This window comes from the organism of the source record quoted next, assembly GCF_019968955.1.
Source record: "MAG: Porospora cf. gigantea A chromosome Unknown PgA_NODE_231_length_27488_cov_330.728, whole genome shotgun sequence".
Lineage (NCBI taxonomy): Eukaryota > Apicomplexa > Conoidasida > Eugregarinorida > Porosporidae > Porospora > Porospora cf. gigantea A.
In genome coordinates, this window is record NW_027151523.1 from 1 (window position 1) to 27,488 (window position 27,488).

Sequence of the window (27,488 nt, forward strand, 5' to 3'; positions counted from 1 at the left end):
GACAAGCTCTTGCAAATGACAAAAAGGGAGTCCAGCGTAAACTTAGCGACACCAGTCTGAGACACACTCTGCGAGTTGTCGATACAGACTAGAATGTCGTACTGTCTTTTGGACGGCTTCGTCCTCCGAAGCCAAATCTTGTCTTTCCGGAAGTTGGAGGCGATGAACGGAATGACCTTCCTCATGTTGATGCGCTTACCTGTACGGTAGTCGCCTTTCAGACGTCCCACAGTGGTGGGCTCCAGTATCAGACGTAGCATCTCACACAGCTGGCTCGCGGGCTCCTCTGAACGTGCGTCAAAGTACCGCCACAGCCGCTGCACATCTTGTCGAGTCAGCGATTGCTCGCTGATGCCGGCAGGCAGTCGGCTGGCCGCAGGTAAAAGCGCTTCATCGTCCTCCTCGACTGGCGCACACAGCACCTCGCAATCGGCGCTCCCGGCCTCTGGCCGTTCCGAGTCGCTCCCAGCCAGCAGGTCCACTAGATCGGGAGACTCGGCGACGTCGTTTTCTGAAGTGGCGTCTGCTTCCTCGGGTCGTTCGTCAGTGGTGCCTTGAGGTTTGGAGCCTCCGGTGGCGTCTTCAAGCTCCACGTTCCGTTCCGAGTCCTCCAAATCAGCAGGATCTCGCTCGATCTCAGGCAGTGGGTCTTTTCCGGATTCGATGGCCTCGGCGACGCCCTCCAGTTTGCTCTCGTTGTCTTGCTGAAATGAGGTGCCTTCAGTGTCTTCCTCCTTCGTTTCATCGGCAGCTTCGAGATGGAGCTGCTTCAACCACTCCTGAATAGCACTAGTGGGCTCTTGAATAGGGTTGGGCATCGGGTTCTTTTGTTTTTTGAACCTATCAGAGGTGTCTTTCATCTTCGACATTCCCTGTTGACCACCTGTGGTAGCCTCTGATGATTGCTCCTCCCGACTATCTGCTTGAGTGTCATTCTTCTGCTCCGCAGATTCCTGGGCATTTTGGGGCGAGTTTGCGCCATACGCCTCGTCGTTCCCGTCGTTAATGTCTTGGTTCCGCTGGGCACTCATGTCGTCGTCGGCTCCAGCCCGAGCCTCGTCGTCGTCAGGCGGCATCTCGACATCGTCACCCTTCTCCTCGCCAGCCTCCTCGTTCACGTCACCATCTTCTTCGTTAGGCGTTTGCAAATCATCAGGGATCTCATCGTCCTCAAAATCCTCTCCATCTTCGGCAAGCTCCTCCCCTTCATCGAATTCGCCATCTTCAACCTCAAGGTCTTCAGGATCGTGTTCATCCTCGACGGCATCTTCCTGCTCAGCGCCGTCAAGTTTGAAGTCGATCGTGTGCCCTTCCTCGTCACCGTCCTCCTCTTCGCTCGCGTCGCCCTCTTCTTCGCCGCATTCGTCTCCGCCGCCGTCCTCCCCCTCCTGTGTTTCCTCCTGTTTCTGTTTGGAGTCTTGGGGGTCGTCGTTGGCGCCGAGCTCCTGCTCCTCTGACTTCTGGCCCGTGGTCTCAATGTTCTCGTCCTTGTCGTCTCCCTTCTCAGGCGGTGCATCCTCAACATCCTCTTCCTCCTCATCCTTCTTTTTCTTCTCGAGCTGGCCTCCGTCGTCGAGGTCTACGGTGTCCTGCTCCACGTCGTGGGGGTTATCCGAGTCCTCATCGTCCATGTCGTCCTGCTGCTTGTTATCCGTCTGCCCGTCGAAACCGAAATCTACGTCCACTCCTGTCTCAGTCTCGTCCTTCTGCTTCTCAGGTTCAGATTGCTCCTCGCCCTTGAACCCCTCCATCTGCGTCTGGTCCTCGATTTCGTCGGCGACGTCCTTCTCCCCTTGACCTTCACCCATTCCGGTGCCGTCAACCCAGTCATCGGCCCCTCGCATCGTTTCGCCCTCTTCTTCCTCCTTCTCTCGACAGTAGCCCTTCAGCATTACGAGAGAGACGACGCGTGAGAACTCCACCGCCGTCATAGCCATTCCAGCGAAGGAATCTAGGCAGGATAGTAAGCACAATGAGGCGTAATGGTACACCTCCACCAACTGCGCCAGCTCGGCCTCCTTCACGTCGAACTGGCAGCAGCCCACGTCAAGACCGCAGACGAGCAGCTGCAGTGACTCCACCAACGAGGGCAGCGACAGCGACATCAGCATCTTGTAACTCTCTCTGCTAGAGACCGCTGTTTGCTCGGCAAGTCTGCTGTGCGTCTTGGTAACACAGGCCATCACGTCCTTCCACAGCTTTGACGCCTTTTTCATGCTCCCATCCGAGACGTCTGGCGGCGCAAAAGGTGCGACAGACCTGGAATGTAGCAAGGTCGCCAGGGGTTTGAACGCCGACGGGGGGATCTCCATAACGGCCAACTGTGCGTCATCCACCAGCGTCTGAGCCGTATAGAGGACACTCTGACTCTGAACATTCCATCGCTGCAACACCTCCCGCGAGGCAATCACACACGCACAAGACCCGTCTAACAGCAGCCGACCTTCAGGATGCCGCACCACGTCGGCTACACACGCCTCAGTCTTCCCTATGAGCGCCTCAATCCGGGCTCGGAAGAGAAGTTCGACGTTTGCACACTCCACAGAGGAGGTACGACACACCGGTGGCTGCCAGTTGCTGAGAGGGAAGTCCGTCTCCGGTTCCGTAGACCTCACGTCTAACGACGGATCTCGACTAATCGCCAGCTTCAAGTCCTGCACTTCATCTGCAGTCTTCAGCAACGAGAGCAGCTGCAGCAGCGCTTCCGTCACTTCCTCCAAGAAGGACGCGTCCCGCCGCAGCCTGGACGCGTCCTGTACTTGGAGTGCTCCGACTCTATGGGCGGCGCAGATGACCTGTGTGTAGTCGGCTAGAGCTGCCAGTGAAGGGGTGAAGTTCAGAATACCGTCGCGGAATATTGCCGCGGTGTTCAGAATGCCACCGGCCACCTGCTGCAGCCGCGCAGCCTCCTCGGACACGTCCTGGTGAACATCGCCAGTTCTGACATTCTTCCGAATACCCAAGAACAAATGGAGCCCATGTTGCGACGAGGCCTCCGCTTCACGCCATTGCTCGCTGGCCGTCTGCATAAGCAGCGAGTCTATGGAATGGACGAGTGCCTCGACAGAGGAGTCGTCATAGTGAAACGCTACGTATTGCGGCTTCAACTTGGCTCCTGGCCCGCCCAAGACGTTGTCATGCACAGCGGGGTCCAGGAGATATCGCAGTTGGAAGCACCACCGCCGATCAGGCGTCATCGCAGCGAACTCCTCTGAGGCAGTTGACATGTCGAACCGGGAAAACCCGGCCAATCGAGCGACGAGCTGGTTCTCATCCTCGCAGCTTATCGGGCAAACTGCCAAGTCGTCAGTGACCAAGGACAGCAGTGATGCCATCCAGCGTTCCTTCACATTGCTGGGAGTCGTAAATGCGGCCACTAGCGACTCGCGGATTTGTCTTCGGATGTCACGCGCCTCCGACAGCAGACCCGTAGACCCCACACAAGGAAGTGTCATCATCCCTGTGGGCCGCACGCGGCGGATCCGCAGTGCGTCGACGAATCGCGGAGACGCGACGTCATCGGTGTTCTCAGCTGTCTCCGCCTTCTTAGGCTGTTTGGCCTCCGCCTCAAGCTTCGCCGCATCCTCAGCACGTCTCTTTGCCGCCACGCCGTCGAGAACCATAACCACCGGCGGTCTCAGATGCTCCTCGAAGGCCTTGATAACCTCAGCCAATTTTCGGTGCGATCGTTTGGTTGATTCTCGCATAGCCTCCAAATTCTGGAAGTTCCATTTGGTAATCGTTACTAGCTCCTTCACCGCCTTGTCCATCTCTTTGCGACTGACTTGCAGGGCCGCGTCCACTGTGGGTACCCACGCCTGACAATACTTGTAGAAGAAGCCGCAGCAAAGAGCCAGGAGCCGCACACGGGGATGCTCCGCGTGCCCGAAGAATCGAGAGAGCGCCAGTGTCATTCGAATTCGTGCGTGGAACTCGCCAAGAGGCTTACTCAGCACACCATGTTCCAGGATCCGCCAAAAGATGCAGAAGAACTGCATGTCCTCGCTGTCGTATGTCATAGTCTTGGCCTGCAACGCCTCCGGATTTTGACGGGCCAGCTCTTCGCTGTCCATGGACGGCGCGGCAGCCTTTACGAACATCTCCACCAGGTCGGTGAACCAATGGTAGGCCTTACGGGCACTCGCCTGCTCTCGAAACTCACGGAGGTATTTCCAGTCGTTCAGTTGATGCCTTCTAAGGCGGATCATCTCGCGTTGGATATCTGAGATCCATGGGGATCGAAGGCTTATCTCCTTATGGGCGAAATCCTCCCAAAGGAGGCACCTGTCGTAGAGGACTTCCAATGTGGCCAATGTCGAGGCAGCAGTGAGCGAAGACAGTGACAGCGACCCCATACGTTCACAAAACAGTCGCAGAACCGAAAGCGCAGGATGATCTTCGAATTCAGGAATCTTCAACAACTGTGGAAGGATAAGGAGATGCAATGGATACCAAATGAACACTGGGCAACGCAACCTACCTCGTCGACCCGAATGAGCAGCGACTGCACAACGTTCCACGACGGAGCCACCAGCGTAGGGTTCGCGTCCGCGTAAAACGAGGACGCGGCCGAATTGTAGAGCTTCATGCTGTTCCGCAAAGAGCGCTGAAGCTCTTTGAACTTGACCTTGCGGGCCCTTTCGCGAAGGTAGTCTTCTCGGTCCACGCGCAACTGCATCTCCTCGTCCGATTCGCCGGCTAACGGAGCCAAAGCGACGACGGTATCGTCTTTCATGAGTGTTCTGATCAGGTGCATCTCCTCCTCAGCCTCCTTCGTCAGCCTTTCCTGCAAAAAGAGTGCCTCCTCCGATCGTAGCGCACCTAGAGTCAGCACATGAAGAGATTCTACGTTCTGCGGAGTGGGGCGCGAGTTCAGAGCGTGTCTCATGATCTTGGATGTCACGTGGATTCCGAGACCCATGGCCTTTCTGTAAGTCAGTTCGGAGGGTGCTTCCCCAACGGGGGCCACAGCGTCGAGCAGCAGTTCGACGACATGCTCTACATGCGCGCGGGTGAGCGCGAAAGGGCCCTGGTTGGTCACATGGAGGGGCGCCGTACCAATGTCCTTCTCCTCAACGCCGGTTTCGTAGTGGTTGTACACCTCCTGGTGACTTCCCAGCGCTGATTCGGGAATCTGAAGTCTATCAAGAACAGAAGTGGTATCAGCGTTCGGAAAAAGCGTATCAAGCAGCTCTTTGCGCTCCTCTTGGCGTGTGCCTTCCCACCAGACATGGTTCTCAGTGATTCCCGCCACATCCGTAGCACGTCCCACGTGGTCTTGCAGGAATCCCTGCAGCTTGCGTGTCTCCTCCTCACGCGCGCGCCGCTCCACCTCCACGCAGAGGAAGCCGAGGCTGCTCACCAACTTGATCACTGCCTGGGTGGCGCTACGTTCCGAGAAGCGCCGGCAGTGGTTATGGTAGGTCCCGAGCCAACTGAGTCCCCACTGCGTCAGGGTAAGAAGGGACTGGGGATCCAGCATGGGGCTCAGGATAGGCTTGAACACCACCCGTCGTTTTAGGTCAGCCACCTTGCTTTGCTGCACTGCGACTGTGATCGCTTCTTCGTTTCTCTCCTCAGTGGCGGTTTCATCTACAGCAAAGTGGATGGAGACGGCTTGAGACAATCCCAACAGAGGCTGCCTCCCAAAACAAGCAACGTGGCCAATTATGGCGTCAGATGTGCCCTTGAGCTGGGATCGCAGGGCTACTGCCTCGGGTGACAGCTGGCAGCACAACTGGTCCATGCCCTGAACCACCATACTTGCGGCCGTCTCAACGGGAATTGCAAGGTCTCGGAAGAAGGGGTACCGCTTGATAGACCGCTGGACATATCCACCCAACAGCTGCCTGAACCGTCCCATGACGGCGAACGCTGCCGGGAAGGCGTCCAGCAGCCCCGCGCTCCCCTCGGTGGCGACCCGCTGCAGAGGGGAGGCCAGACAGTTCCAGATGCCCGAGTTGGGATCAAACACGGCGTCTTGCAGGAAGGCCTTCTGGTCTTGGAGAAGCGAGTGGATCTCGCGTTCCATGCCAAATTGGTGTCCAATCTCACGGCACCACTTCTGGTGGTTGGCCAGGAGGTCCTCTGTGTGAGACGAGGACTCCAGCGATGCAATCGTCCTCTTTAGGCGCTTGGTTTCGCCACGTTGGAGCAGCATCTCAAGCACTAAGTTTGACTCTTGAACGGGCAGCGTGGATTCTGCTTCTGATTCCTCGATGTGCCTCGACATAGAGGTCGGGAGGTCGGACCACTGCAGAGGGTCCCGTCTGACGACGTGTTCACTCAGTACGGATCGAATCCACACAGCCGTCTGTTTGAAGTCCTCTGCGCAAACTCCGGATGCAGAAGGCAGTCGACCTGTTTCCATGCGGAATAGCCTCTGCCGTAGTTCCTCCCTCTCCACCTGGTCCATCTGTAAAGTGAAGTACTCGAGCAGTCGAGAACGCGATTCCAGCAGCACGGAGCTCAGCGCCTTGGACACGGAGTGCGAGCGGCACGGATCCTGGAGGAGCCGTCCCATACCTATGCATGTTTGAAGCAGCGGGACCCAGGTGGAGTCATCAGACGCATCTGCCAACCACAGCAGAGACGCAAGAACTGCGCGTGTAATCAGTCCTGCGGGGTTGTTGTCCGTGACTGCAGCCAACCTCGCCTCGATCGCGGAGGTGAGCTCTGGGAGAGGCCTGTTTGCCACCTCTGGGAAATCCAGAAAGGATGCTACGTGCAGCAGAAGGCTACTCAAGTCAGACCAGTTGGTTGATGGTTGCTGGAAGGCCAACCGTCTTTGAAGGAGCCGCAGGGTCCGTCTGATACACGGAAGGTGAACCATTCCACATTCCTTGCTCATTTCCACAAAAGATGCGGCAAACGGACAGACGAAGTCCGCAGAAATAAACGGTGAGACCTCTCCAAGACTCAAGTTACTTGTAGCTGGTACCGAGATCTCCTCCTTAAACACTGGCCCGTACAGAGCTAGGGAGTCCTGCCACGTCACCCACGAAGTCAGCTGTGGGCAGCCGGGGCCTCGTGAGGCTTCCGGCGACGGGGTGAGCAATTTGAAAGCCAGCGACGAGCATTTCTGCAATAGTCGGTCTGTGATGTCCATGTCACAGCCGTCTTGAGCCGTCCACAGATAGGCCATCCAGGCGCCTAGAAGTTGCACGAACGTCGAAAAGTCGAAGACTGGCAGGATCTCATCCAGTGGCAGATTCGCCAGAGATAACAGCTTCACAGCAGATTGGAGTCGTTGCGTGGCGTGTAGGGCGTTGTTGCCGGCGTACCGTGAGAAATGACCCACCTCCTGCACCACTGACATCAGGGAGAACATTCCTACGGCTGTGGTGAGCGCCGTGCCTGGGGAGTGAGCCACGCCAGACAATCGGGAGGTTGTTTGATTAACTGGGCTGCGCAATGGAGCCAACAGCTGAGTGCAAAGCATTGACTGCATGGCGAAAGCCTTGTCGGATCTCCTTTGGTGTTGCAGTGCCTCAGCCACTTCACATAGTCCCAAGAACCGAGTCGCCAGGGTCAGGCCTTTCAAGTCAACACCTTGGTCTGTGAGCCCGTAGGAGTATTTCAGCGTCCGGAGCTTCTCAGGAGATAGGGTCGTCAGATACACGGATTCCACAAGACGCCTATCCGGCAGCGCGGCTCCAAAAAGACCGGAGACCACCGCCTTCATCACCGCCACCTGGGGTAACTCCCGAGTCGATGGGTAAAAAGCCCGATCCAGAGGCGTCTCCTTCGACACGGCCGAGGAGGTTATGTCTGCGTGGAGCGCCGCCAGCGCCGCGGGTGCTGAGAAAGAAGACCTCGACAGCATGCTGGCCGCGTCTCGGCAGCGGGAAACGCTGCCGCTGAGCTCGTGTTTGTAGGCGATGGCGTTCCCGTCCAAGGCGAATGGGGGCACCTCCTCGACAAGGTGGTGGAGCAGCCATGACAGACTTCTGAGGGCCAGATCGGCCTGCTCGATCTCTCCGACATCCCACCGAGGATCGACAGTGAACTCCATTTCCATCCAAAACTGAATTCCAAACACCCCCACCAGCGGTCCTGGCAGCAGGTTACGCCTTTCCAAGCGTCGGATCGCCTCGACGGCTGTCACGTGAAGTTGACCATCTATAGTGAAGGCCGGGTTCTCCAGCGTTTGCCAATGGGGGGAAATGCAGAACATGACTGAAGCCTCGTAGAGCCGCGCCCAGGACATGAGGTCCCTCTCGCCATCTACAAAGGCAGCCTGAACTGACGGGTAGCAGGTTGAGGCGGGCAGCATCGCTCCCACGCCAGCCAAGAGTGTGGAATGTCGGAGCAGGCCTGCGGGTAGGCGGCTGGAAAGGGCCGAGAGCACGCGTGGGATGTCCAAGGTCTGGGCGTCCAAGAGCAGTCCTCGGGCCAAGGAGGCCTTTTCGATGGGGCAGTCGACAGCCTCCATCACGGCAAAACACCGCTCAATTGGGTCGTCGACATCCAGGAGCGGCTTGAGCCTGCCAATGAGGTCCTCCGACGAACAAATTCGCACTCCAGCCTGAAAAATCGAGCGAAGCGGCTCGGCTGTCGGCAGCGTACCTCGGAAGCTCTGAGTGAATGCGGCCCAGGGGTCGTCCCCGAGCGCCAGGAGCCGGACCAGCGACACAATCTGAGACCGGTGGGAATGGGCTAGGTCCGGAAGCGTCTCAAGGGTAGGCATTCGGGATCGCACTTGGAGAGAATCGGAAAAGCGGTGAAGTGTGAGGTGGAGCAGGAAGATCAAAGCTGCCACATACGATACGTCAACAGACGCGTGCCTACGGGCGACTCTGTAGGCGTCGCAGAGGTCCACGGCGGTCAGCGACAGCTGCGCCGGCACGACTAGAGAGTCGCCGTCCACAAGAGGTTCCACACCCGGAATGCCCTCCAGTGGAATCTGCGTCAGTATCCGCGTAGCAAGGTCATCCCATCCGCTCAGCAGGTTTCGATGGGGCCCGCAAGGGACGCCCCAAAGTGTCGGTAAGCCTATGTCCACCTCGTGGCACCGATTCCGCAACGCGCGACTTATGCCGTTCACACCCTGCGCCGTGAAGAAGCACCTGAATTCCGGATGAGGCCGAAGTTGTCTTGGCTCTCCGCACTCGGTGATCAGCAGCTCCCCGTCAGCCTCCAGGATGGAATTAAGCCTGTCCAGCACGGCTGCAGGGGCCATATGCGCGTGGCGAAAAAGGACCCACTGCCCACTTTCGACTGCCCTTACGAAGTTTCCGTCCACCCAGCCGAATTTTACAGAGTCGCATGAGGAGTGCAGCTGCTCGAAGGAGCCAAGGAGCTCCACAGCGTCAACCGACTCCGTGAGGAAAATCTCAATCAGCGTCGCGTGGTGCTCCAAAGCGATTTGCCGCACTAACGTCGCCTTGCCGGACATAGGAGGTCCAGTGAGTAACACAGGCCACGTCAACTCGATGCCCACGCGGACTGAATGCGCCACAGCCTCCAATTCCTTCAGTATGAAAGGCTTCGGCGTCGCGATGGGCAGGCAGTCGGATTCCAGCGGTAACTCTGCACATTCCGGGAGTGGCGGAGCAGCGAGCGCTGTCATAAGTGATTCCGGCATGCCGTGGGTCAGCATGTCGCGGAAAGCGGCTGGCGAGAAGTCAAGTCGATCCGAAAAAACCTTCCGAATGGCGTCGCTCGCATAGCTTCGGTCACGGGGGCACTTGAGCCTAGACATTGCCAGCATGGCTACTGAGCTGCCGGGGTTGGATGTGGGCTTTCGCCTCTCCACAAGAGCCAAAATGCGGAGTACGTCCCTAAGATTCCACTCCCAGCTGCCTCTGAAGCTCGCTTGAGAGAAAACGTCGACGACGTCGATGATCTGCTTAATGGTCGCCTCAGCGATGTTGGGGTACATAGCGCATCCGATGAAGTTAAGATCCTCGGAGGAGAGCGCATCAACCATAATTCTTGAGAACCGGTTGAGAAAAGACCGCGGGAGCCCCTTGCGACCTCCTCCTTCACACAGAGGGTTCTGCGTGGCGAACAGCCGGAAGGTAGGTGCACAACGGATAGTTCTGTCGATTTGGGGAACGTACACCTCTCTGCGGTGGTCTAGCAGCGCGTTCAGAGACTCCAAAACCTGCTGATTCGCCAGATTAAGCTCATCCAGGATGATCCAGCGTCCCTCCTTCATCGCGGTCAACAATACGCCGTCCTGCCAGGCAAACTCCAAGAAATCCTCATTGTCGGTCTTAGGGAGGACGTAGCCCAGGAGGTCGCCCACATCAGTGTGTTCGCTGACGTTTACCTTTGTGACGGGTTGACCAATGAACTCGGCGAGAGAACAGACCAGGGACGTTTTCCCTACACCAGGACTGCCTTCCAGCAAAACAGCACGAGGGGTGTGCATGGACCTCAGAAGGCGGGTGAGGTTGGCCCTGGTGGTAGGTGACAAGAAAGTGAACTTGGGAGGAGGTCTCTCACCTCGTCCTGGGCCCGTAGCGCAAAAAGGCCCCACGCTCACCTCTGTCGAGGTCACGTGCGGGTCCCAGCTACCCAAGGATGGGGTGCATCCCAGGAAGGTGTGAGCGCACCAGAGGAGCCGCGCTGTCGCTCTTGACTGGCTAAGCGTCTTGTCGAACGCAGGCACCTCGGCAGCTTCCACGGAAGGGCCAATGAGAACTAGACCGATTGATTTACCATCTCCCAGTAGCTCGTTACCGGTTCCTAGGCCGTCCACAAGCGTAGAGAGTCCTCCATGAACGAAGCCCTCTGCGCAGTCGCCCTTCCAGGAGTGAATGAAGTCTGCCCAAACCAGCGCCTCTCTGATACTTACAGGGTGTCGTGCTTCACTGTTGAACCACACGATCATCTCCTGGATTGCTCTGCCGAGGGAAGCCCTCATGGGCACCTCTGGCAGCCGTGACGCCAGCAGCTCCCGCATGTCGGGGGAGTCGAACTCCACTGCGGGGCACCACAGCTCAGTCATCCGGTCGCGTAGGGCGGGACTGAGCTCTTTCTTGCCGTAATCGCCGCCTGGGTTCATCGTAGCGAAAAGCCTGAAAGTGGCGTGAGCCTTGACGTGCTCCACTTCGTTCTCTGGCACGCTCCGCAGTGCGTCTAATAGCAAGGAGGCCTTATCTTCATCAGTGCGCTGCTGAGAGGTGGAGCCTTTTTCCACCAGTGTCAGGAATCGCGAGGGCTCCAACACGGAGTTGAACCGCTCGAGGACCGCATCGTCTGTTAGAGAGATCTCGTCAAGGAGAAAGTAGTTCCCTTGTCGCATTGAAGCTGTCAGAGGTCCATCCTGCCACTGAAACATGGCCAACGCCTTCTGTTTCGCGTTCACCCGCCGCCGTTTGCGGCCATGCTCCTCCACAGTGAAGTCGGAGGACTGGGTGGGGGCCAACGAACCGATAATGTCTGCTGTCTCCGTGTTCTGGTGACAATTCAAAATCTTGAGAGGTCGCTCATGCAGCCAGGCCAGAACCTGAATGGCAGTCGTCTTACCAGCACCCGTTTCACCGCATACAAGCACGGGCTCGTCGTAGAGAATACATCTCTGGACGAGACCCACCAGGCGGCACATGCCCTCTGTGAACGTGAGGAGACCTCGAGAAGTCAAGCACGACGGCAGTTCCTCCGTAGGCGTATTCTTGACCGCCTCCTGAAACATCGACCTGACGTTCAGCACCAAAGGATCGGTGACCCAGTTGACTTCGAACTCCTTATTCACGCACCTTCGAAGCACGTTCATGACCAATGTCTTGTCGCCCTCGTCGCGCAGACCCTCAGCGAAGAGAAAGTAGCCCTCGCGGGCGAGCTCTCGCGTGACCTCCTGATCGTTCCAGCCTTCCTCAGCATGTTGAATGTTGCGGAAGGAAGACCATCTACGTCCCCATCGGAGGAGTCCTCGGATTGTCATTACTTCCGAGTTGAAGACCGCAGACGACAGACGAATCTTATGGAGCTCATTGTAGACTGCAACCATTCTCTTGCAGTCCGAGGTCGGAAGCTGACACCGCTTCTCCAGCAGCGTCTGCAACTCTACCAGCGTCTTGGAGGAAACATGGACCTCCACAAAGCGGTTCCGTAGCGCACGGCTGAGTACCTTGCGTCCTCCGTAGACGTTCCCGGCAGGGTTTTGGGTGGCGAAGAGCATGAAGTCGTCGTGTGCGCGGACGATAGCGCCGGTGCCGGGTACCACCAGTTCGCGGTTGTCGTCTAGTAAACGGTTGAGGGACTCCAAAACCTCGGAGGGAGCGAGGTTCAGTTCGTCCAGCACGATCCAGTCACCGTTCCGAGCAGCCTTCACCAATGGTCCCTCTTCGAAGATCATTAAACCGGTGACGGGGTCTGGCACGTGCTGACCAATATATTCTTGAATGTCCGTGTGTTCGTGGTTGTTGATTCTTAGGAACGTGTGACCTGTAAGACGGCACAGATACTCGACCAGTGAGGTCTTTCCGGCACTGGTAAGCCCTTCCAGCAGCAGCGGGTACCTTCCTCCACTCAGAAGTCGAGCACACTCGGCCACCTGCTTCCGAACGCTATCAGTTACGATGAATTCGCGCTCGGCAACCTCAATTCGCAGCGGAAGCGGTCCCCTCTTGATTGGATGGCCCTCGACAAGCACGTAGTCGTCGTGGACTTCCACGGCGGCCTGAGTCATGGGACGGGATACTTCCGCCTTCGCTTGACGGAAGCGCTGGTTCTTGTCGGGCTTCGCATCGGCTCTCGAGGCTAGCAGGGGCCGGGGCTTCATGCCGTGCTCAGCCAAGAGTTGCATCAAGGAGATCACAGACTCCGGCTGCAACGGCGACCCGATCATAGCCATGACACCCTCAGCGACTGCCTCCGGCAACTTCAGCTTCAGGTGCTTTCGGTCCGAGACCGAGACAGCAAACTGCAGGATTCGAGTAAGCGTTCTGAGTGACACGGTGGGGGCGTCTCCAAAGGAGCAAATGAATCGTCCCGAGGTCAGAATCTCGCGGCGCATCGCTTGGTAGAATTTTACCAAGCTAGGACTAATGGAACGAATGGAGTTCTCGACCTGCATAGCCTTCTCGTCGCGGTTCTTCCGTCGAAGGTGCACTCGCACAATCATTTCCAGGTCACTTGCCAATGTCAGCTCATCCACAAAGATTTCTGTAAAACGCTGGCGGACGCTGCGAGGCAGATCTTTCTTGCCCACGTTGGAGCCCGCCACAGGTCCGTGGATTGATGGAGGATTCATGCAGGCGAACACCCGAAAGTCGGGATGCCTCTCAACAATACGGCCTCCGTCTTCAATCACCACAAACCCGGAGCCCTCTTGCGAATCCGCAGGGTCGAACAACGAATGCAGTCGGTGCAGAACGTCCAGCGGAGCCAGGTTAATTTCGTCCAAAACCAGCCACATGCCCTCGCGAAGCGCCTTGATTAACAAGCCCTCCTGGTATCTGAATTCGATGGCTTGTTTCCGCTTTTCGGGAGGTAGGTTGATGTAAGCGCTCATGCGTTCAGCCACAGCCTCAGCCTGCTGTCGGAACGCGAGCCATTCCAGTGCCAGCGAGTCCACCTCACCCTCTCCTTTGCTGAATTTCTCGCGGAAGAAGCCTTCAAATGTGGACGACACCCGTTGCATATTATTGAGGTACTCCTTCCACTTCTGCCCAGCATAGAGCTTTTCCAGCCCCATAACAAGTTTAAGGCACCCAGCTGAGTCCATGCCTCGGTCTCGACTTCGCTGCATCAGGCCAAGCCACAGCTCTCTCAACCCGTGCACAGGCGCCAGCGTATCGATTGGTGACACTTGGCCGAGAATGTCGCTGGCGTCTGACTGATCGTTGAAGTTGTAGACGATGAACCTTTCATGCGGGATGCGCTGTTGTCGAGCGAATTCCTGCACTAGGGCTGTCTTGCCTGTGCCTGTGTCACCCACGAGCAGCACCGGCTCCCCGCACACGAAGCATGCCTCAAGATTCTCCAGGAGTTTCGCCTGCACGGACGTCATAGCAAAGGTGGACTCGGAGGAGTTGGACTCGGGAAGGAGGGTGCGCCACGTATCGCCTAGACTGTCGTAGCAGTCGGACCCGCTGTGGGTGAGGTTCAGGCTCCAGGCGAAATCGGATGCTAACCGCGTGCGAAGATCCCTGGAATACATTAGTCGGGTCTAAGACACAGGACAAATACAAGGGAGGCAAACCACCTACGAATTTTGAAGGGAAGCGGCAAAAACTTGCTGGGCACAGACGACTGCTTTACGCTTTGAGTCGGAGTTCCACCTGAGGAACGGGTTATGGTTAGGCTGGGGTTTCGGAAGGTTTTTGCTGCGAATAAGCAATTGAAGCCGAGAGCAAAGGACGAAAAGTTGACGGATCGACACCGGCCGGGTTTCGCCTGAGTTAAGGATGCTAGTCAGCGCTCACCTCGACATAGTGTGTGGAACGAAGTCACCATCGCAACGTAGGCGTTGGAGAGGAGCTCACTGACTCCGCTAAGTTCAGGGAACTTTACAGAGATAACTTTGTTCACAGCGGATTCGGTCATCAGAGGGCAAACGCCTTGATGCCACCCTAACAGAAGTGGCGGTAGTTGAATGTCTGAGGAGACGTCTTGCTCAGAGCGCAATACCTTCGAGCTGGTCCGCGACACGGTTCCAAACAACGCGAAATTGGCATGAGCATCCACGGTAACGTGTCGCTCAGATACGAAGAGACTCCGGTGGGTAGTGAGTTCCGAAAGCTTGGCCAACACCTCGGGGTTGGCCTGGTCGACATCCTCTATCACTATCCATTGGCCCAACTTCATAGCGGAGGACAGTACGCCGTCCTGCCACTCGAAAGAGCCCAGTTCTTTAGCGCTGACCCACGACCCCAGCAAGACTTTGCTGTCGACGGAGTCGTCCAGAGAAAGCCACAGGATCGGCGGCAGCTCTAACTCAGCGCGCAGCATTGCCCAAAGCTGCTTGATTAGGAAGCTCTTGCCTCCTCCGCTGGGCCCGCTCAACAGAAAGGGCGTTCCTAGGCCTAACACACACAGCGCCATTTGACGGAGAACATCCACGTTAAGAACTGCTCGGGAGCGCTCAGTTCCGATAGTCTCCAGCCGTCGAAGAAGATTGCGCATCGAACGGAGCTGCAAGGGCTCCATTACGGCGTTAATGAGGAATTATGCGCTGGCACTGCTACATCGATCTCTAGAGAAAGCAGCAAGGATATTTTGAATTGAAACTAGCAAGAGTTCTCTTGATCGTTGATGTTATCCGCGTTAATGCGGGTTAGATCCAGCTGCTCCCCCGTGATCCGCTCGTACATGCTCACGACATCAGCCGTGGCCGACTCGAAGTGTGATGTGGCGTCGTAGGACTTGGAGACGAATACATGTGAAGCTTGGCCGTCGTCGACAGGGTCATATAGTACGCTGCGCTTCACGAACATGCGCTCAATGGGGGCGAGGAGCTTCAGCCCGGGTTGTAGTTCCTCAAGGGGGTCCTCGGTCTCAACAGTGGTAGAAACGATTGCGATGTACTTTCCTTCGAATGCTACCCCATGAGAAGAGGACACTAGAGTGATGTATACGTCTGTGTGGGATGACTGGCTGTATCTCACCATCCTTCCGGTTTAGCTGGTTCTGAGGCAGGATGATCTGACACGAGTTTCGGCCGCCTGTTTCCGCTACGGGGTGGGTAAGGATGCAGATTGCCCTAATGACCTCTCCCGTACGCCTTCGCCGATGCGGCTCAGCGTAGCTAGGATCGCAGACGACCTTCCCTGCCGAGGCAACCTGCCCGTTTTCCCCAAGGACACGAGTGACTTTGCCTGCGGCGTCATACTCGAACCCAGTAATAGGCGTGTTCAGCATGTACACGCCTCCGTGTAGTGCCGAGAGGCGGCTAAAACTCTCTGGGAGCCCTCCCAGCCCGTAGACGGGGTAAATGAAGGGAGATTTCCCATACCGAGCCAGCGAGTACAAGTAAAGCTGAATGCGCGTGAGCGTCTCGCCACACGGGCGTCGGAGGTAACTGTCGTCAGGGTACAGGGCGACAGCATGCCCAATGAACTCAATAGTGGTGTCAGCGAGTCCGAAGGAGTCGAAAACGCTACGCATCGGGGTCTTCTCTGGGTCAAAAACAGAAGATCCGTTCCTGTGCGTGGTAGGATCTAGCAGCTCCCAGTGAGCAACAAACACCGAAAACAGACGGAATCTGTTCTTCTCAAGCAAGCTCATCAAAGGACTGGTCAGGCCCTCTTTTTCAGTTGCGGGTACCTTGTGGATGTATTTTTCGCTTGTCAGCCAGCCTTTCTTTTGATGCGCGTAAACGTAGGTGCCTTCCACCACCTGCCATTCGAGATACTTGGTCACACCCGTGTGTAGTAGGATTTTAACCAGGCGGCCACAGGCCATCACGAATTTGGGGATCAAATCCACGTTCCAATGGCGGTTAGCCCCATACTCCACAGGTGGCTTTTCGCCTTCCCCAAGCTCCTCATAAAGGTTGCTAAGCGTCAGAGAAGCGGTCTCCCCTCCATAATATCCGTTGCGGTCCACATGAAGAACCTTCAGCCCCTTTTTTGACAGCAATCCTGAGAGAATGCATTCCTTTAACCCAGTGCCGCACACCACCACGTCATAATGGGAGCCGTCCATGTCGAAATTGTCTGATTGTGCAAGCTTTTACACCTCTTGCGGGGCAGCCGACAACCATTGAAAACGGAGCACGACGAGCCGCCAAGTCACAGTTGACGGGCGCAACTCAGTCATGGCACGACGGCATTACGAGTCACAGTTGAACGGGCATTTCTCAGTCATGATACGTCCTTGGTGGCCAACTCTTAACAATGAGTAGTCCTCCTACCGCAGCCACAAACGGGATGCACATCACGCCACACATGCTTGACAGAGGCGGCTGTAGATTACCCCAAACGTTCTCTTTCAACGGCACGTAAAACTCTGTGGGGCACTCGCCGAAGTCATAAATCCACCCTGGAATCCCGTCGTAGTTGCAAACCTTCTCCCTGCCGTGGAGATACTTTCCACTGAAGCAATACCCGTCTGCTAAACCCTCGGGAATTAGCTCCACGTCCGTCTCCCACCCCAGCACATTCATCAAGTCCACTCTTTGAAGTACCTTGGTCATGTCCAGGAAGGCCTGGTTGACGACCACATCTCCGCTGAGCAGCCATTCGTCGTACGGGTCGTCGCCCCCCAGCGCCTCGCGTCGTTCTAAGTACTCCTCCAGCAGCTCGTTGATGGCTGCTCTGCCGCGAGTGGTGTCGCACCAGAGACAGTTGAAGTTGGAAAGACACTCGTGGCACGTTCGGTGTGCTGCACAGTTGATGGACCCGTAAAAACCCAAGTTCACCCAACAGTTCTCTTCCCCTGTAACGGGGGACATAACCAGGTTAGGGTCCACGTTAGGGGGTGGATGAACCGTGGACACGCAACGCTCCAAATCCAGCGCCCAGCCGCAGTCCAGCCGGAGGGAGAATGCCGTGGAGAGGCACATGGCGCAGTCCGCCTCCATGTCATTTTGTTCGCAGGTCGTCATTAGACAATTTCAGTGTGAAAAGTAAAACTTTCTGTTCACGGTTGGCAGTTTTCTGTTAACGTGCTTCACTAGGGTGAAGCTTTTCACTAGGGTGAAGCTTTTCACTAGGGTGAAGCTTTTCTAACGTCGTGCCTCAGAACGCCCATCTGAGCTTTCCGCAGGTAGTCTTCCTCACGATGACGGTACTCCCATTCTATTTGAGGGTCCGCGGCGTATTCTGTGTCCAGCAAGAGCCAGTTCCTACGCTCATCCGGCGTAGCCAATAGGTTTTGAATCCGTCGGAGCCACGCATTCAGGCTCATCCCCTGACACCATTTTGTCATGCTGTGTCGTTTGCACCTGGAGCCCACTCCATACAGATCACGCCTCCCTCTGTGACATTTATGTGGTAGATTGGAGTGATGAAATGAACCTCCGGGGGTGAAAACGGATACGAATCGGGAACCAATATAGCCAAATCAAATTGCTTCCCTTCGTACGCGTGGTTGTCTGGCAAATCCAAGGAAGCCGTCAGCTGATACGAATCGCGCGCCATCACCCGAATACTGAATGGATTCTCGATCTTCAACTGTTCGAGCTCCTGAGTTGGGCCAGTGCACCTCCCCACCCACTGCATGCGTGTTGGCACTAGACGCATGAGCTAATTTGAATTGGGCTTAAAAAACCTAGTTTTACGAATGACTTCCTCGGCGTCGAGTTCGGACCGCGCTTTCGGCTCTTCCATTGGTAAGAACCCTCAAGTGCAACAACTTTTCGTGCGGCTCTCACAGGTAGGTGTTCTTATTGTTTTCTACTCATAGCCCCTCAGGAAATCAATGAGAAGCAGCCCGCCAACCCAGTCTTCTTCATCTGTGATTTTCTCTGCAAGCACTACCCGCACCTGCTGCCAGGCTTCTCTTCCATCTGGAATGGGGATCCCGAGCTGGAGAAGGACCGTCTACAGGTCGTGGAATTTTTCCGGTTTCAGAAGCTCCCCACAGAGATTGCGTCTCATTTCACGAACGCAGGGTTTGACACGCTTGAGACGCTATGCACACTGACCGTGGAGAACCTGGACGAGATCGAGCGGTTCAACCAAACCAGGTGGTTGCCTGGACATAAAGTGCGGCTCCAGCAGTCCTTCTCGGACATTGCAGGTCGTGTCCGAGCCTTCCGACAGGAGAGGGAGAAGATGCTACATATTGCGCGGGTGACGACAGGTCACTGCGACCACCCAGCAGTCCTGACCAGAACGAATATGCCCCCAGGGCAAGCGCTGCCAGCTATCACCTCTGGTCCCTCGCCGCTCCCGAAAGTCAACGTTCTTGCTCCGAGTCGGCAGGAGACGCGGTTAACCGCCCCTCCTATGGCCGGAGTCACTATGAGCACCACCGGCACATCGCGACCTCTTTTCGTGAACCCCATGTGATGACGATGATGATAATGTAGAGACCAGCGCTTAGTTTTAACAATGATGTGCAGAGTTTTCTCAAGGAGTTGTGTTGCTCGAAGAGCTGACTACAAGCATGTGATGGTTGTGTCGCTCGAGCTACAAGCATATGTTGGTGAGAAGTTTGCTGTCACGAGATTTCAAAATGCGTAGCAACACGTCTTGAGTCGCTGCCAGCGCTCGGTCCTCAGTGTCTCTAGAGGCGTTGATAAGCCGTCTCGTCAAGTCAAGTCCGTAGGCTGACAGCCGTGCTATCTGTTTCTCGAGAGACGCGTCCTCAGGAGCTATGTGAGGATAGCGCTCTTGAACTCCAGCCTCGCCAATACCCACGAAGCGAGTTAAGATTTCCACCACCAGGTTCCGTTGAGTCAGCGGGTCCGAGGCAGCCGCTATCCAGGCTCCCTCAGAGTCCAACGACAAGCTGAAATCCATACTGTCCGTTCAAATCCCCGATTTCTCATGCCTTCCCGTAAAGCGTACGTGGGAAGACTCCACACCTTCCGGAACGGAGACGAGCATCAGCAGAGCCCTCCAGCGACAGAACAGCCTGCCCCAGAGAAATCAACATCTTCGGCACCATATTGGATCTGGGGTGGATTATCCGCTCTGTTTATTGGGTTGGTAGGAGGTCTGGGAACATATGCGTGGCGGAAACGACGGAAGGTGAGATCTATCATTTATCTCTCAGATGGTCCTTTAAATTGATCTTGTTTTTTGTATTGTTTTGCTGTCTTCCCCAACGGTTCCCGCAGAAGCGAAAGCAAGCTATTGCACTGGCCTCGCAAAAGCAACCGATGCTGCCGGGCCGTGTACGCATACCTGTCGCCCATCAACGTGTGGTTCGACGGCAGTCCTGGGAGTCGGTAAGCTCTGACGAAACCGTCCACGACAACATTGGAGTGACAACCATTTTGGAAGGAGGTCATCCGTACTTTACTGAGAACTCTCGTTACACGCTCACTGGGGATCGCGCCTGTGGCTGCTCCGCCGATGATGACGTCAAAGTTACGGTGAAGATCACCCCCGGAGAGGAAGGCGGCCTTCAGGTAAGTCCTGATCCATTATGATGGATTCATGTATTCCAGACATACCCGAATGTGACTGTAAACGGCGTTCCTGCTCGCTGAAAATTTTTCGTTTAGCGCTTAACAGTGGCTTGGAACAACTGCAAGTATGCGCTCCACCACCTTTCGTAGATGAACTGTTTATCTTGCTCGTCCACGGATTGCAGTACTCGTACGACTGCCAGTGATTGGTCAATGTCGTGTTTGGAGAAGAACTTCGCTGCGTCTTCGTGGTGCGTTACCCCCTCCAAAGCTGCCGCCTTTCTGCGTCCGTGATCCATATCGCGCTCACCGGCTTATGTGGCTCAGGACCTCCTGCACGGCCCAGCCACGTGCAACCTGCCGCCTGTCGAAGTCCGGCTCCATGGCCTGCTCAGCCAAACGGACCCACAGCGAAGGCAAAACAGGTGGACGCATAACAGAGACGCTGGTTAGGAGGCCACAGAGAACTCACAGTGCTCCCCAGTCTGCTAGCCGCTGTTGTAAGATACCGAGATGCTTCTCCTGGTACTCCAAGGAGTAGTCAGCAGGTGTGTCGATCTCGTAGGATTGGTGGAACGGCTCAGCTGAAAATTCCCAGGTGTCCCTCGTGAGCGATCGATTGATTCGTGCCAGGATGTTAAATGATTGTGGCTTCATATCGGGGTAGGACCTAAGTACCTCACTCCGTGAATCTGACAGCAGCACCACATCGGCCAACAGCAGCATCACTCGCAGCAAGGCCGCTTCAGTAGCTAGCTTCGTGCCTAGACGGTCGAATCCTTGGCAGTCTACAACGGCTAACGCGAACGGCACCTCCGCAGGCTTCACGACGGCGACATAAGCTCCTGGAGTGCTCCCCTCTGGCCGTCTTGCAGAGGGAAAACGCACACGCAACGCCAGCAGTCGGTTAAGGAAGTGTGACAGCCCTGACTGGGACGATCCGAGCGAGCATACAGTCACCAGCGGGTATGACAGATCGGACACCCGCTTGAGGGACTCGACGTCTGTCAATAGAATGGCCGAAACCCACTGATGCTCAGGCGCTCTTCGTTTGCTCGTCGGTCAACGTGTACAAACGGACTTGGTGGCACCAGCAACCCGTCGGCGAAGCTCAAGCAACCGGTGCTCGGTCTGCAAGTCGGGCCGCAAAAAGACGCTGCACTAACGGTCGGTCGACGGTCCACAGTCAAAACAGGACCGGCAATTACTGTTGCGGGGCTTGCGGTCTCAGTTCGGGAGTTGTCTGGTATTGAGATGGACGGGGCTGTGTTTCGCACACAGTTTACGCACTGTCCTTGTCGTCATCGCGATAATGTCGCCACATAATATTTTGCCGGAGATAACGATCAATCAGGCTTCTGTTCCTGGCGTCTTCGTTCCTGTCGTGCCTGCAGCCTTTTGCTCGATCTTACAGGCTTGCTGGGTCCGAACGCGTCGCGTGCTCGAGGTTGATCGGGTTGGTCTGGTTCATTTGAGGCTTGACACTTGACAGTCTTTTTCGGCGCGGGAGGGACGTTGGCCTTGACGCTACTGCTCCTCGATCTACCAGCATCGGGGCTGGGTCTGGCGCTTCCACTTGCCTTAACGCTACTGCTTCTCGATCTGCTGGCATCGGGGCTGGCTTTAGCGCTACTGCCTGACGGCTGCACCGCGGGGCTCGCCTTGACACTGCTACTTCTCGATCTGCTAGCCGGGCTGGCCTTCGCTCTTCCGCTTGCGCACGCTTCTGGGCTCGCCTTGACGCTGCGAGTTTCGGGGCTCGCCTTGACGCTGCGAGTTTCGGGGCTCGCCTTGACGCTGCGAGTTTCGGGGCTCGCCTTGATGCTAGTGCTTTTCGATCTGTTAGCGTTGGGGCTGGCTGTGGCGCTACTGACTGTCGGTCGCACCTCTGGGATGGCCTTCACGCTGCTCCCAGCATCGCGGCTTGCCTGCACGTCAGCAGGTTTGGCCTCCCGTCGACGTAATCGACCCTCCCGTCGGCGCTCTTTTTCTGCACGTCGCAAATCTCGGTGCTCCTTGCGCTCCTCACGCGAGAGAGTCTCCAGATCGGGGTCCTCGCGCTTGGTTTTCTTCGCTAAGCGCACGACGCCTTGGCCTTCGGGAAGTCTTTTTCGGGATGCCTCCAAGGGTTTCACCACCGTACGTCTCGGAATGGCGTCTGGTGCTCCCTTCGGACTGCTGTCTGAAGACAGGCCAGCGGTGACTGGTGCTCCCTTCGGACTGGTGTCTGAAGACATCTGAACGGTGGCTGGAGACGTGGTTGGTTGCGGAGGAGGCACAGTCGCCTGGCAGCGTCGGAGGCATTGTTGGAAGGCATCCACACGGCCTAGGACGCAGGGCGTGACGTAGGGCCCCAGACTGAATCGGGAGCCTGTCACAGACACTGCCGAACCGAGCACAGCCTCGTCAAACTCCCCGAAGGTCAGGGGCTCTCGCATAAGAGAAGCAGGCACATTTATGGCGCACTGGTCCCCCGGTGACACCCAACAGTCACGGACCTCCATGGACGGAAAGATCATGACACCAGCACCAAGGGACAGGTCCCAATAACATTCCTTGGGACCCTGGACTTTGGACGACAGCTGCCGGAGGGAGTCGAAAAACACGCTGCTCAGGATGGGCCCAGTCACTCACCTTAGCGCCGCCGTACAATCCTGTGAGACCCGAGGAAGGTAAACGGTGAGCTGGGCGTTGGGAGCTGACTGTGGTGGGCGAGGAGCCAACCCCAATGACAGCCTTGGGCATAGCCGCTCTGTGACGCTGACGAGTCCCACTGGATCCGCGAACGCGAACAGCCTTCGCCCCGAGAAGTGGGCATAACCCTGAGTCAGCTGGTCCCACAGCTTTCGTGCCGCGTTCGGTCCGTCGAACTCCAGAACCACCAAGGATCCCCGCCTGCCGGCATCAGGCCTCGCGTCGGCCCTTGCCGGTCGCTTGAGGACCTTTTTAGCGCGGACATTGGGAGTGCCAAGCCGACCTGTGAACGCCTCCAAAAAACTGTCGCTGCTAGCTGCTCTCTCAGGGGGAGGCGGCTTCCGTGGGAGAGCGCTTGTCACCGGAGACGGTGTTCCTACCGCGTAACAGTTAGTTATACCTAACCTCCTCCGAAGGCTCTCGACACCATCGCAGGACAAAGACGACTCCGTCTCGCCCAGCGCATGCAGCAAAAAGGTCAGATACGCCTGCGACGACGCTAATCTGGGCAGCCCCACAATCAGTAGCCGACGACACCCAGCGACCCACCTGGTGTTGAGGACCAGCCTCTCCAGAGACAACTCCGTGGGCAGCTCCCGGCCTTCCAGGTGTTGCACGAACCAAGGCAAGAAGGAGTCCAAGTCTTCGAGAGGGGTGACCACCTCTTGTGGAAATGGCCGTGAGACTACCTGCGGCCACAGCTGCGTCCGGAAGAGATGAAGAGTGAAGTACACAGACTCCTCCATCAGAAGGTACTTGGCTAAGCATGTGAGCGTCGTCAAGTGTCGAATCCGACTGACCATGTCGGGTTGCAAAATGTTCAGCTGGCTTAGGAAACTTCCTCTGTCCAGCCCCCGGCAGCTGCCTTTCAAATGCAGATGCGTGCTCGGCAACACTTCTGGGTCCTTCACAAACTGCCGTATGTCATGCACCTCCACACCGTCCTCGTCCCTGACCACCACCTTAGCCCCCACAGGCGGCAGCTGCCCGTAACCCGGCTCTCCGAGGACCTCCAGCACCCGCCCGTCAAGGGGATGGTTTAGGGGGTCGTGGCCTGGAGCGCCGGGCGCTTTCAGTGGGATGATGCGCACCATCGTACTTTTCGGCAATTAATTGAAGGGAATAAATCGACTAAGGAATGCTCCCCTGCGGGCTGCGAGCCCATCCAATTTATCCTTGGCGTGGCTGGCCCCCCATATACCCCACACCTTATGCTGGAAATGTTCATTTCCCCCTACTCTCAGATGAATTATGCTTGGCAATTGCCGCTGTTCAGGCGTGACCTGTCAGCGGTATAACGAACGCTGTCTGGAACATCCCTCGCTGTATGCGGGGTAAGTTAGACAGCGGAGAAAACGTTGTCAACATGATGGGGCTTTGCAAGCTACTTCATACTATGAGGCCTTGCTGAAGGTGGTAAGTATGCAGCGGAGATACGATTATCTACAATGGCAAGCGCTCATCTTCATATGGTCAACCGAGTACTTGTGTCTCTTGCGAAAAAACTTTCCAGTCTAAGGAGTAGATCTTTCACTTTATTAAAAATAAGGATTTGAGATGGCCAGAGTAAGTGCATGTCAGCCCTAATGACAGGCCGTGTCGTCTGCATCCCTCGAGGAGCCGTTGTTGCCGAAACAAAAAAAGGCTCCCAAAAGCGCAAGGAGTACTAAGAGTACTAAGGGTACTAAGAGTACTAAGGGCGCGAAAAGCACCAAGAACGAAGCATCAAAGGCGTCCAAAAAGAAACCTTCATCAAAACAAAAAGACAAGAAGCCGGCAAAGACTGCGAAAACCATAACGAAGAGAACTGCGAAAACTACTTTGGTCAAGACCGAGAGGAAGCGGGCGACGAGCAAGGCGACGAGCAAGGCAACAAGCAAGGCGACAAGCAAGGCGAAAGCGACAGATGCGGAGCCCCAAGGCGCCGAGAAGTTCTTCAAGGGAGGACAGCGCAACGTGACGCCCCCCAACGGGGACGGCACGCGAGGGTTCTACGAAAGTCTTCTGGCAGAGAACCCCAGGTCCATCATCGCTATAAAATGGTGCGTGGAGAACGGCTGTCTGATGGGCACACAGCACAAGGAGACCCTGCACACGTATCAGATTCTGAAGGAGCTTGGAGGCTTTAAGGGTCGTGTTGGTGGCCTCCGACCAGATATCATCGAAGGTCTTGAGAAGGGTCTGGCTAAAGAGAGGAAGGTCAGGTGAAGTCTTCCGCGGCCAGGCACTTCCTGCCGTCCCCTACACACCGCACGGCAGCCTCCTCGCAGCGCGCAACGATTGCGGCAGGCGTCCCGAGTTGAAGTGGATGTATGTGGGAGCTTGATCTCGCAGTGACGAACTTCAAGAAGATCTCTTTGGCCGTGGCTTCACAGAGCGGCTTTAGACTGAGCGTCGCCAGATGTCGGTGGGGCTTTAGGAGTCTCGAATCCACGGAGGTCACGCTGCCGACGGGGATCACCACCACTGCACATGGTGGGAGGTGCCGAGTCCACTGCAGGAAAACAGCACACAGACGCCTATGCAACGCGGAGCGCGATTCGCCGTTAGCGAACAGCCGTCCTCCCTCCAAGTAGGCCTCCTCCTGGCGACTGGCCGTGACGATGGCCTCTGCGCCCTCGAACACGACCACACTTCGCGGAATAGTTGCGACACTTCGTAGCAAAGAGGTTAGCGCCCGCTCACTGTCTCCGAGAATAGGGCGCGTGACGGTGCCCAGGTCGAAGCTCAGGTGCAGTGCACCCAACTCCTCCGCCAGAACGCGGCCGATGAACGACTTACCAGCGCCTGCACTGCCTTCCACGAACACCAAGGAGGCCTCCGACCCTGAGCGTAACGTCTGGACTAAACCTTCCAACTGGGCAGACGTGCGGGCGTCCCACGCTCCCGATTTGAGGCCAGTAAGTCGCTGTCCGGCGCAGTCCAAGGGCGGGCAGCGTGGCACGTGACTCACCACGTGAGGCCGTAGGTTAAGAACCCCCTTCGCCAGTTTCCGGGCCTCCGCGACGTGCCTCCAGCCCACTGCGCGGCCCTCCAACAGGGCGGCCACACACGCGTCGTTAGCCAGCGGCAGGAAATCTCCCGGTAACAGTCCGGCCGTCTCGTCAGCCAGCAACTGGGGGCAGTCCTCACCTAGGTGGTGCCGGAGAATGCGGAGTCTATCTTGGTTGCTGTAATCGTGGGCTTTCGGCATCTCCACCTGGAAGTGTGCCGCCGGAGGGGCCACGCCCACGGATACGACGAGGACAGGTCGCGTGGTCCAGTAAAGCGAGGCGTGCAGCAGCATCTTGGCGGCTGCAGGTTGCCACTCGTCGAAGACTACAACAGTGACTCCAAAGAAGGGTTCGGTTATAACGTCTTTCGCAGTGATAGGTACATCGGGCCATTTGCGCTCCTGGGCCCAAACCACGTCACAGTCCTGCTGAGTACTAAGGACTTTTTGACAGAGGGAGGTTTTGCCAGAGCCTTTCTCACCTGATATCCAAATCCACTGCGGAAACCTGGCTATTCCCGTGTGGCTGCAGACGGCCCTCTCCTCCGTCGCCAGAATTGCAAGCTGCCTGAACGAAGCGACTGCATTGGTCAGCGATGCAACCGCAGCTTGCTGACTCGCCACCATTAGAAAAAGTGGTATAAGCAAAATATGCTCCGCAAAGTCTCGATCTGTGAAGGTTCAGATGAGCACGTAGAGCGTTCACCAGAGTGCTGTGAGCCCAGTAAACGCCGAATTTCGGTATGGCCCCAAAGAAAGCTGCCAAGGCCTCGGCTAAAAAGGCTATTGAGCCCAAGACGCCAACGACTCCCAAGAAGCCGGCCGATCCTGATGTGAACGAACCCGTCACTCCTATGTCGATTCGGTCGATCAGTCACCCAAGTCTGCGAGGCTTCGTCGGTCCAGCATCCAAACCTGCTTCGAGACCGAAATTCGCACCCAATGTGACCGCCGGCGTAGCCCTCCTGAGCGCCAAAAACCCTTTGACGGAGGAGCGACACGTGGATGTTGGCGGGCAGCTAGTCAGTCGTCTGCTTTCGAAGAACCGAACCCAGGTCTCTTCTCCCAAAGCCGCTGCAAAGCGCGCCGTTCAAAAAGTAGACCAGGCCGCACTGGACCGCCTCGACAAACAGCGGCAGTCGGCTATCCAGAAGGCCCAAGGAGGACGAAAGAAGGGCGCGGGTTCAAGCAAGGACCTGACCGACCTCGCTTGGGCTGCGGACAGCGACAAGTGGTCCTCCTACCGGCCCATTGCGCTGCCTTTCGTCCAACGAGAGTTGGAGGAGACCAAACGCACATCCCGTCCAAGCGCTGTGCACGTGGACGAAGCCAACCGGAACGCGGCCAAGATGCTTTTCGAGCGATCCGCGTTCGACGAACACGATTTTGACATGTCCACTGATGGCTGGCTGCTGGTGCAGCTCCCTCGGTCCCTGCCCCAACTCGACATCGCTAAAATCAAGGCACGAGAGCACGAGCGGCAGGTGCGTTTGAATGCGCAGCTCGGCAAGCCTATCCCGCAGGAGCCCGCGCCCGACACAGCTCCGACCGACTACCAGGCCAGCACGTTGTCTGGCCTGCCCGCGGGGAAACTGGGCCGCCTCCGAATCCGGCAAAGCGGGAAGGTGGAACTTGTACTTGGAGAAGAGGCGGACTCGCTGTGTTTAGACGTAAACATGGGATGCGAGTGCAACTTTTTCCAGCAAGCTGGATGTCTGATCGAGGCAAACCAGGAGTTCGTATTCCTCGGCTCTCTCGGGAAACGTATGGTAGCCACCATCGATGTGGAGTCGTTGACAAATTAGAATTCCGGTTACAGATCTGTCA

General features: G+C 56.7%; 11 protein-coding genes across 20 annotated transcripts; 3 read left to right on the forward strand and 8 right to left on the reverse strand.

The window, feature by feature from the left end:
* Nucleotides 1–15,102, reverse strand: KVP18_001115 (uncharacterized protein; the record flags this gene model as incomplete). Of its 4 annotated transcripts, XM_067950799.1 has the most annotated exons (4): nt 1–4,421; nt 4,481–14,102; nt 14,163–14,349; nt 14,379–15,102. In XM_067950799.1, coding segments are annotated over 4 exons (14,954 nt in total), but the record flags the coding sequence as incomplete, so codon positions are not given. The 4 variants fall into 4 exon arrangements, with proteins under 4 accessions (XP_067811270.1, XP_067811271.1, XP_067811273.1 ...); XM_067950800.1 differs by lacking the exons at nt 4,481–14,102; nt 14,163–14,349; nt 14,379–15,102 and having other exon boundaries at nt 4–4,355; XM_067950802.1 differs by lacking the exons at nt 14,163–14,349; nt 14,379–15,102 and having other exon boundaries at nt 4,415–14,113.
* Nucleotides 15,103–15,182: 80 nt separating this feature from the next.
* KVP18_001119 (uncharacterized protein) lies at nt 15,183–16,599 on the reverse strand (the record flags this gene model as incomplete). Its single annotated transcript, XM_067950810.1, has 2 exons — nt 15,183–15,532; nt 15,561–16,599. The coding sequence occupies 2 exons, from the start codon at nt 16,597–16,599 to the stop codon at nt 15,183–15,185; spliced, it is 1,389 nt and encodes a 462-aa protein (XP_067811281.1).
* A 154-nt stretch (nt 16,600–16,753) lies between these two features.
* KVP18_001114 (uncharacterized protein) lies at nt 16,754–17,500 on the reverse strand (the record flags this gene model as incomplete). Its single annotated transcript, XM_067950798.1, has 1 exon — nt 16,754–17,500. One exon carries the CDS (start codon nt 17,498–17,500, stop codon nt 16,754–16,756), a length of 747 nt encoding a protein of 248 aa, XP_067811269.1.
* Nucleotides 17,501–17,604: 104 nt separating this feature from the next.
* KVP18_001117 (uncharacterized protein) lies at nt 17,605–18,137 on the reverse strand (the record flags this gene model as incomplete). 3 transcript variants are annotated; one of them, XM_067950808.1, is made up of 2 exons in its annotated part: nt 17,605–17,824; nt 17,851–18,137. In XM_067950808.1, the coding sequence occupies 2 exons, from the start codon at nt 18,135–18,137 to the stop codon at nt 17,605–17,607; spliced, it is 507 nt and encodes a 168-aa protein (XP_067811279.1). The 3 variants fall into 3 exon arrangements, with proteins under 3 accessions (XP_067811279.1, XP_067811277.1, XP_067811278.1); XM_067950806.1 differs by lacking the exon at nt 17,851–18,137 and having other exon boundaries at nt 17,605–17,802; XM_067950807.1 differs by having other exon boundaries at nt 17,820–18,137.
* A 40-nt stretch (nt 18,138–18,177) lies between these two features.
* KVP18_001118 (uncharacterized protein) lies at nt 18,178–18,908 on the forward strand (the record flags this gene model as incomplete). Its single annotated transcript, XM_067950809.1, has 2 exons — nt 18,178–18,270; nt 18,309–18,908. 2 exons carry the CDS (start codon nt 18,178–18,180, stop codon nt 18,906–18,908), a joined length of 693 nt encoding a protein of 230 aa, XP_067811280.1.
* Nucleotides 18,909–19,028: 120 nt separating this feature from the next.
* Nucleotides 19,029–19,361, reverse strand: KVP18_001122 (uncharacterized protein; the record flags this gene model as incomplete). Its single annotated transcript, XM_067950814.1, has 1 exon — nt 19,029–19,361. The coding sequence occupies one exon, from the start codon at nt 19,359–19,361 to the stop codon at nt 19,029–19,031; it is 333 nt and encodes a 110-aa protein (XP_067811285.1).
* Nucleotides 19,362–19,569: 208 nt separating this feature from the next.
* On the forward strand, nt 19,570–20,056 carry KVP18_001121 (uncharacterized protein; the record flags this gene model as incomplete). Of its 2 annotated transcripts, XM_067950813.1 has the most annotated exons (3): nt 19,570–19,592; nt 19,618–19,975; nt 20,015–20,056. In XM_067950813.1, 3 exons carry the CDS (start codon nt 19,570–19,572, stop codon nt 20,054–20,056), a joined length of 423 nt encoding a protein of 140 aa, XP_067811284.1. The 2 variants fall into 2 exon arrangements, with proteins under 2 accessions (XP_067811284.1, XP_067811283.1); XM_067950812.1 differs by lacking the exon at nt 20,015–20,056 and having other exon boundaries at nt 19,618–19,996.
* An 11-nt stretch (nt 20,057–20,067) lies between these two features.
* On the reverse strand, nt 20,068–21,299 carry KVP18_001123 (uncharacterized protein; the record flags this gene model as incomplete). 2 transcript variants are annotated; one of them, XM_067950815.1, is made up of 5 exons in its annotated part: nt 20,068–20,257; nt 20,286–20,420; nt 20,448–20,979; nt 21,006–21,239; nt 21,266–21,299. In XM_067950815.1, the coding sequence occupies 5 exons, from the start codon at nt 21,297–21,299 to the stop codon at nt 20,068–20,070; spliced, it is 1,125 nt and encodes a 374-aa protein (XP_067811286.1). The 2 variants fall into 2 exon arrangements, with proteins under 2 accessions (XP_067811286.1, XP_067811287.1); XM_067950816.1 differs by lacking the exons at nt 20,068–20,257; nt 20,286–20,420; nt 21,006–21,239; nt 21,266–21,299 and having other exon boundaries at nt 20,444–20,701.
* Nucleotides 21,300–21,321: 22 nt separating this feature from the next.
* On the reverse strand, nt 21,322–23,763 carry KVP18_001116 (uncharacterized protein; the record flags this gene model as incomplete). 3 transcript variants are annotated; one of them, XM_067950805.1, is made up of 2 exons in its annotated part: nt 21,322–22,582; nt 22,610–23,763. In XM_067950805.1, 2 exons carry the CDS (start codon nt 23,761–23,763, stop codon nt 21,322–21,324), a joined length of 2,415 nt encoding a protein of 804 aa, XP_067811276.1. The 3 variants fall into 3 exon arrangements, with proteins under 3 accessions (XP_067811276.1, XP_067811275.1, XP_067811274.1); XM_067950804.1 differs by lacking the exon at nt 22,610–23,763 and having other exon boundaries at nt 21,322–22,479; XM_067950803.1 differs by lacking the exon at nt 21,322–22,582 and having other exon boundaries at nt 22,606–23,763.
* Nucleotides 23,764–24,869: 1,106 nt separating this feature from the next.
* Nucleotides 24,870–26,288, reverse strand: KVP18_001124 (uncharacterized protein; the record flags this gene model as incomplete). Its single annotated transcript, XM_067950817.1, has 1 exon — nt 24,870–26,288. One exon carries the CDS (start codon nt 26,286–26,288, stop codon nt 24,870–24,872), a length of 1,419 nt encoding a protein of 472 aa, XP_067811288.1.
* A 116-nt stretch (nt 26,289–26,404) lies between these two features.
* Nucleotides 26,405–27,466, forward strand: KVP18_001120 (uncharacterized protein; the record flags this gene model as incomplete). The annotated part of the gene is made up of 1 exon (XM_067950811.1): nt 26,405–27,466. The coding sequence occupies one exon, from the start codon at nt 26,405–26,407 to the stop codon at nt 27,464–27,466; it is 1,062 nt and encodes a 353-aa protein (XP_067811282.1).
* Between the last annotated feature and the right edge of the window lie 22 nt (nt 27,467–27,488).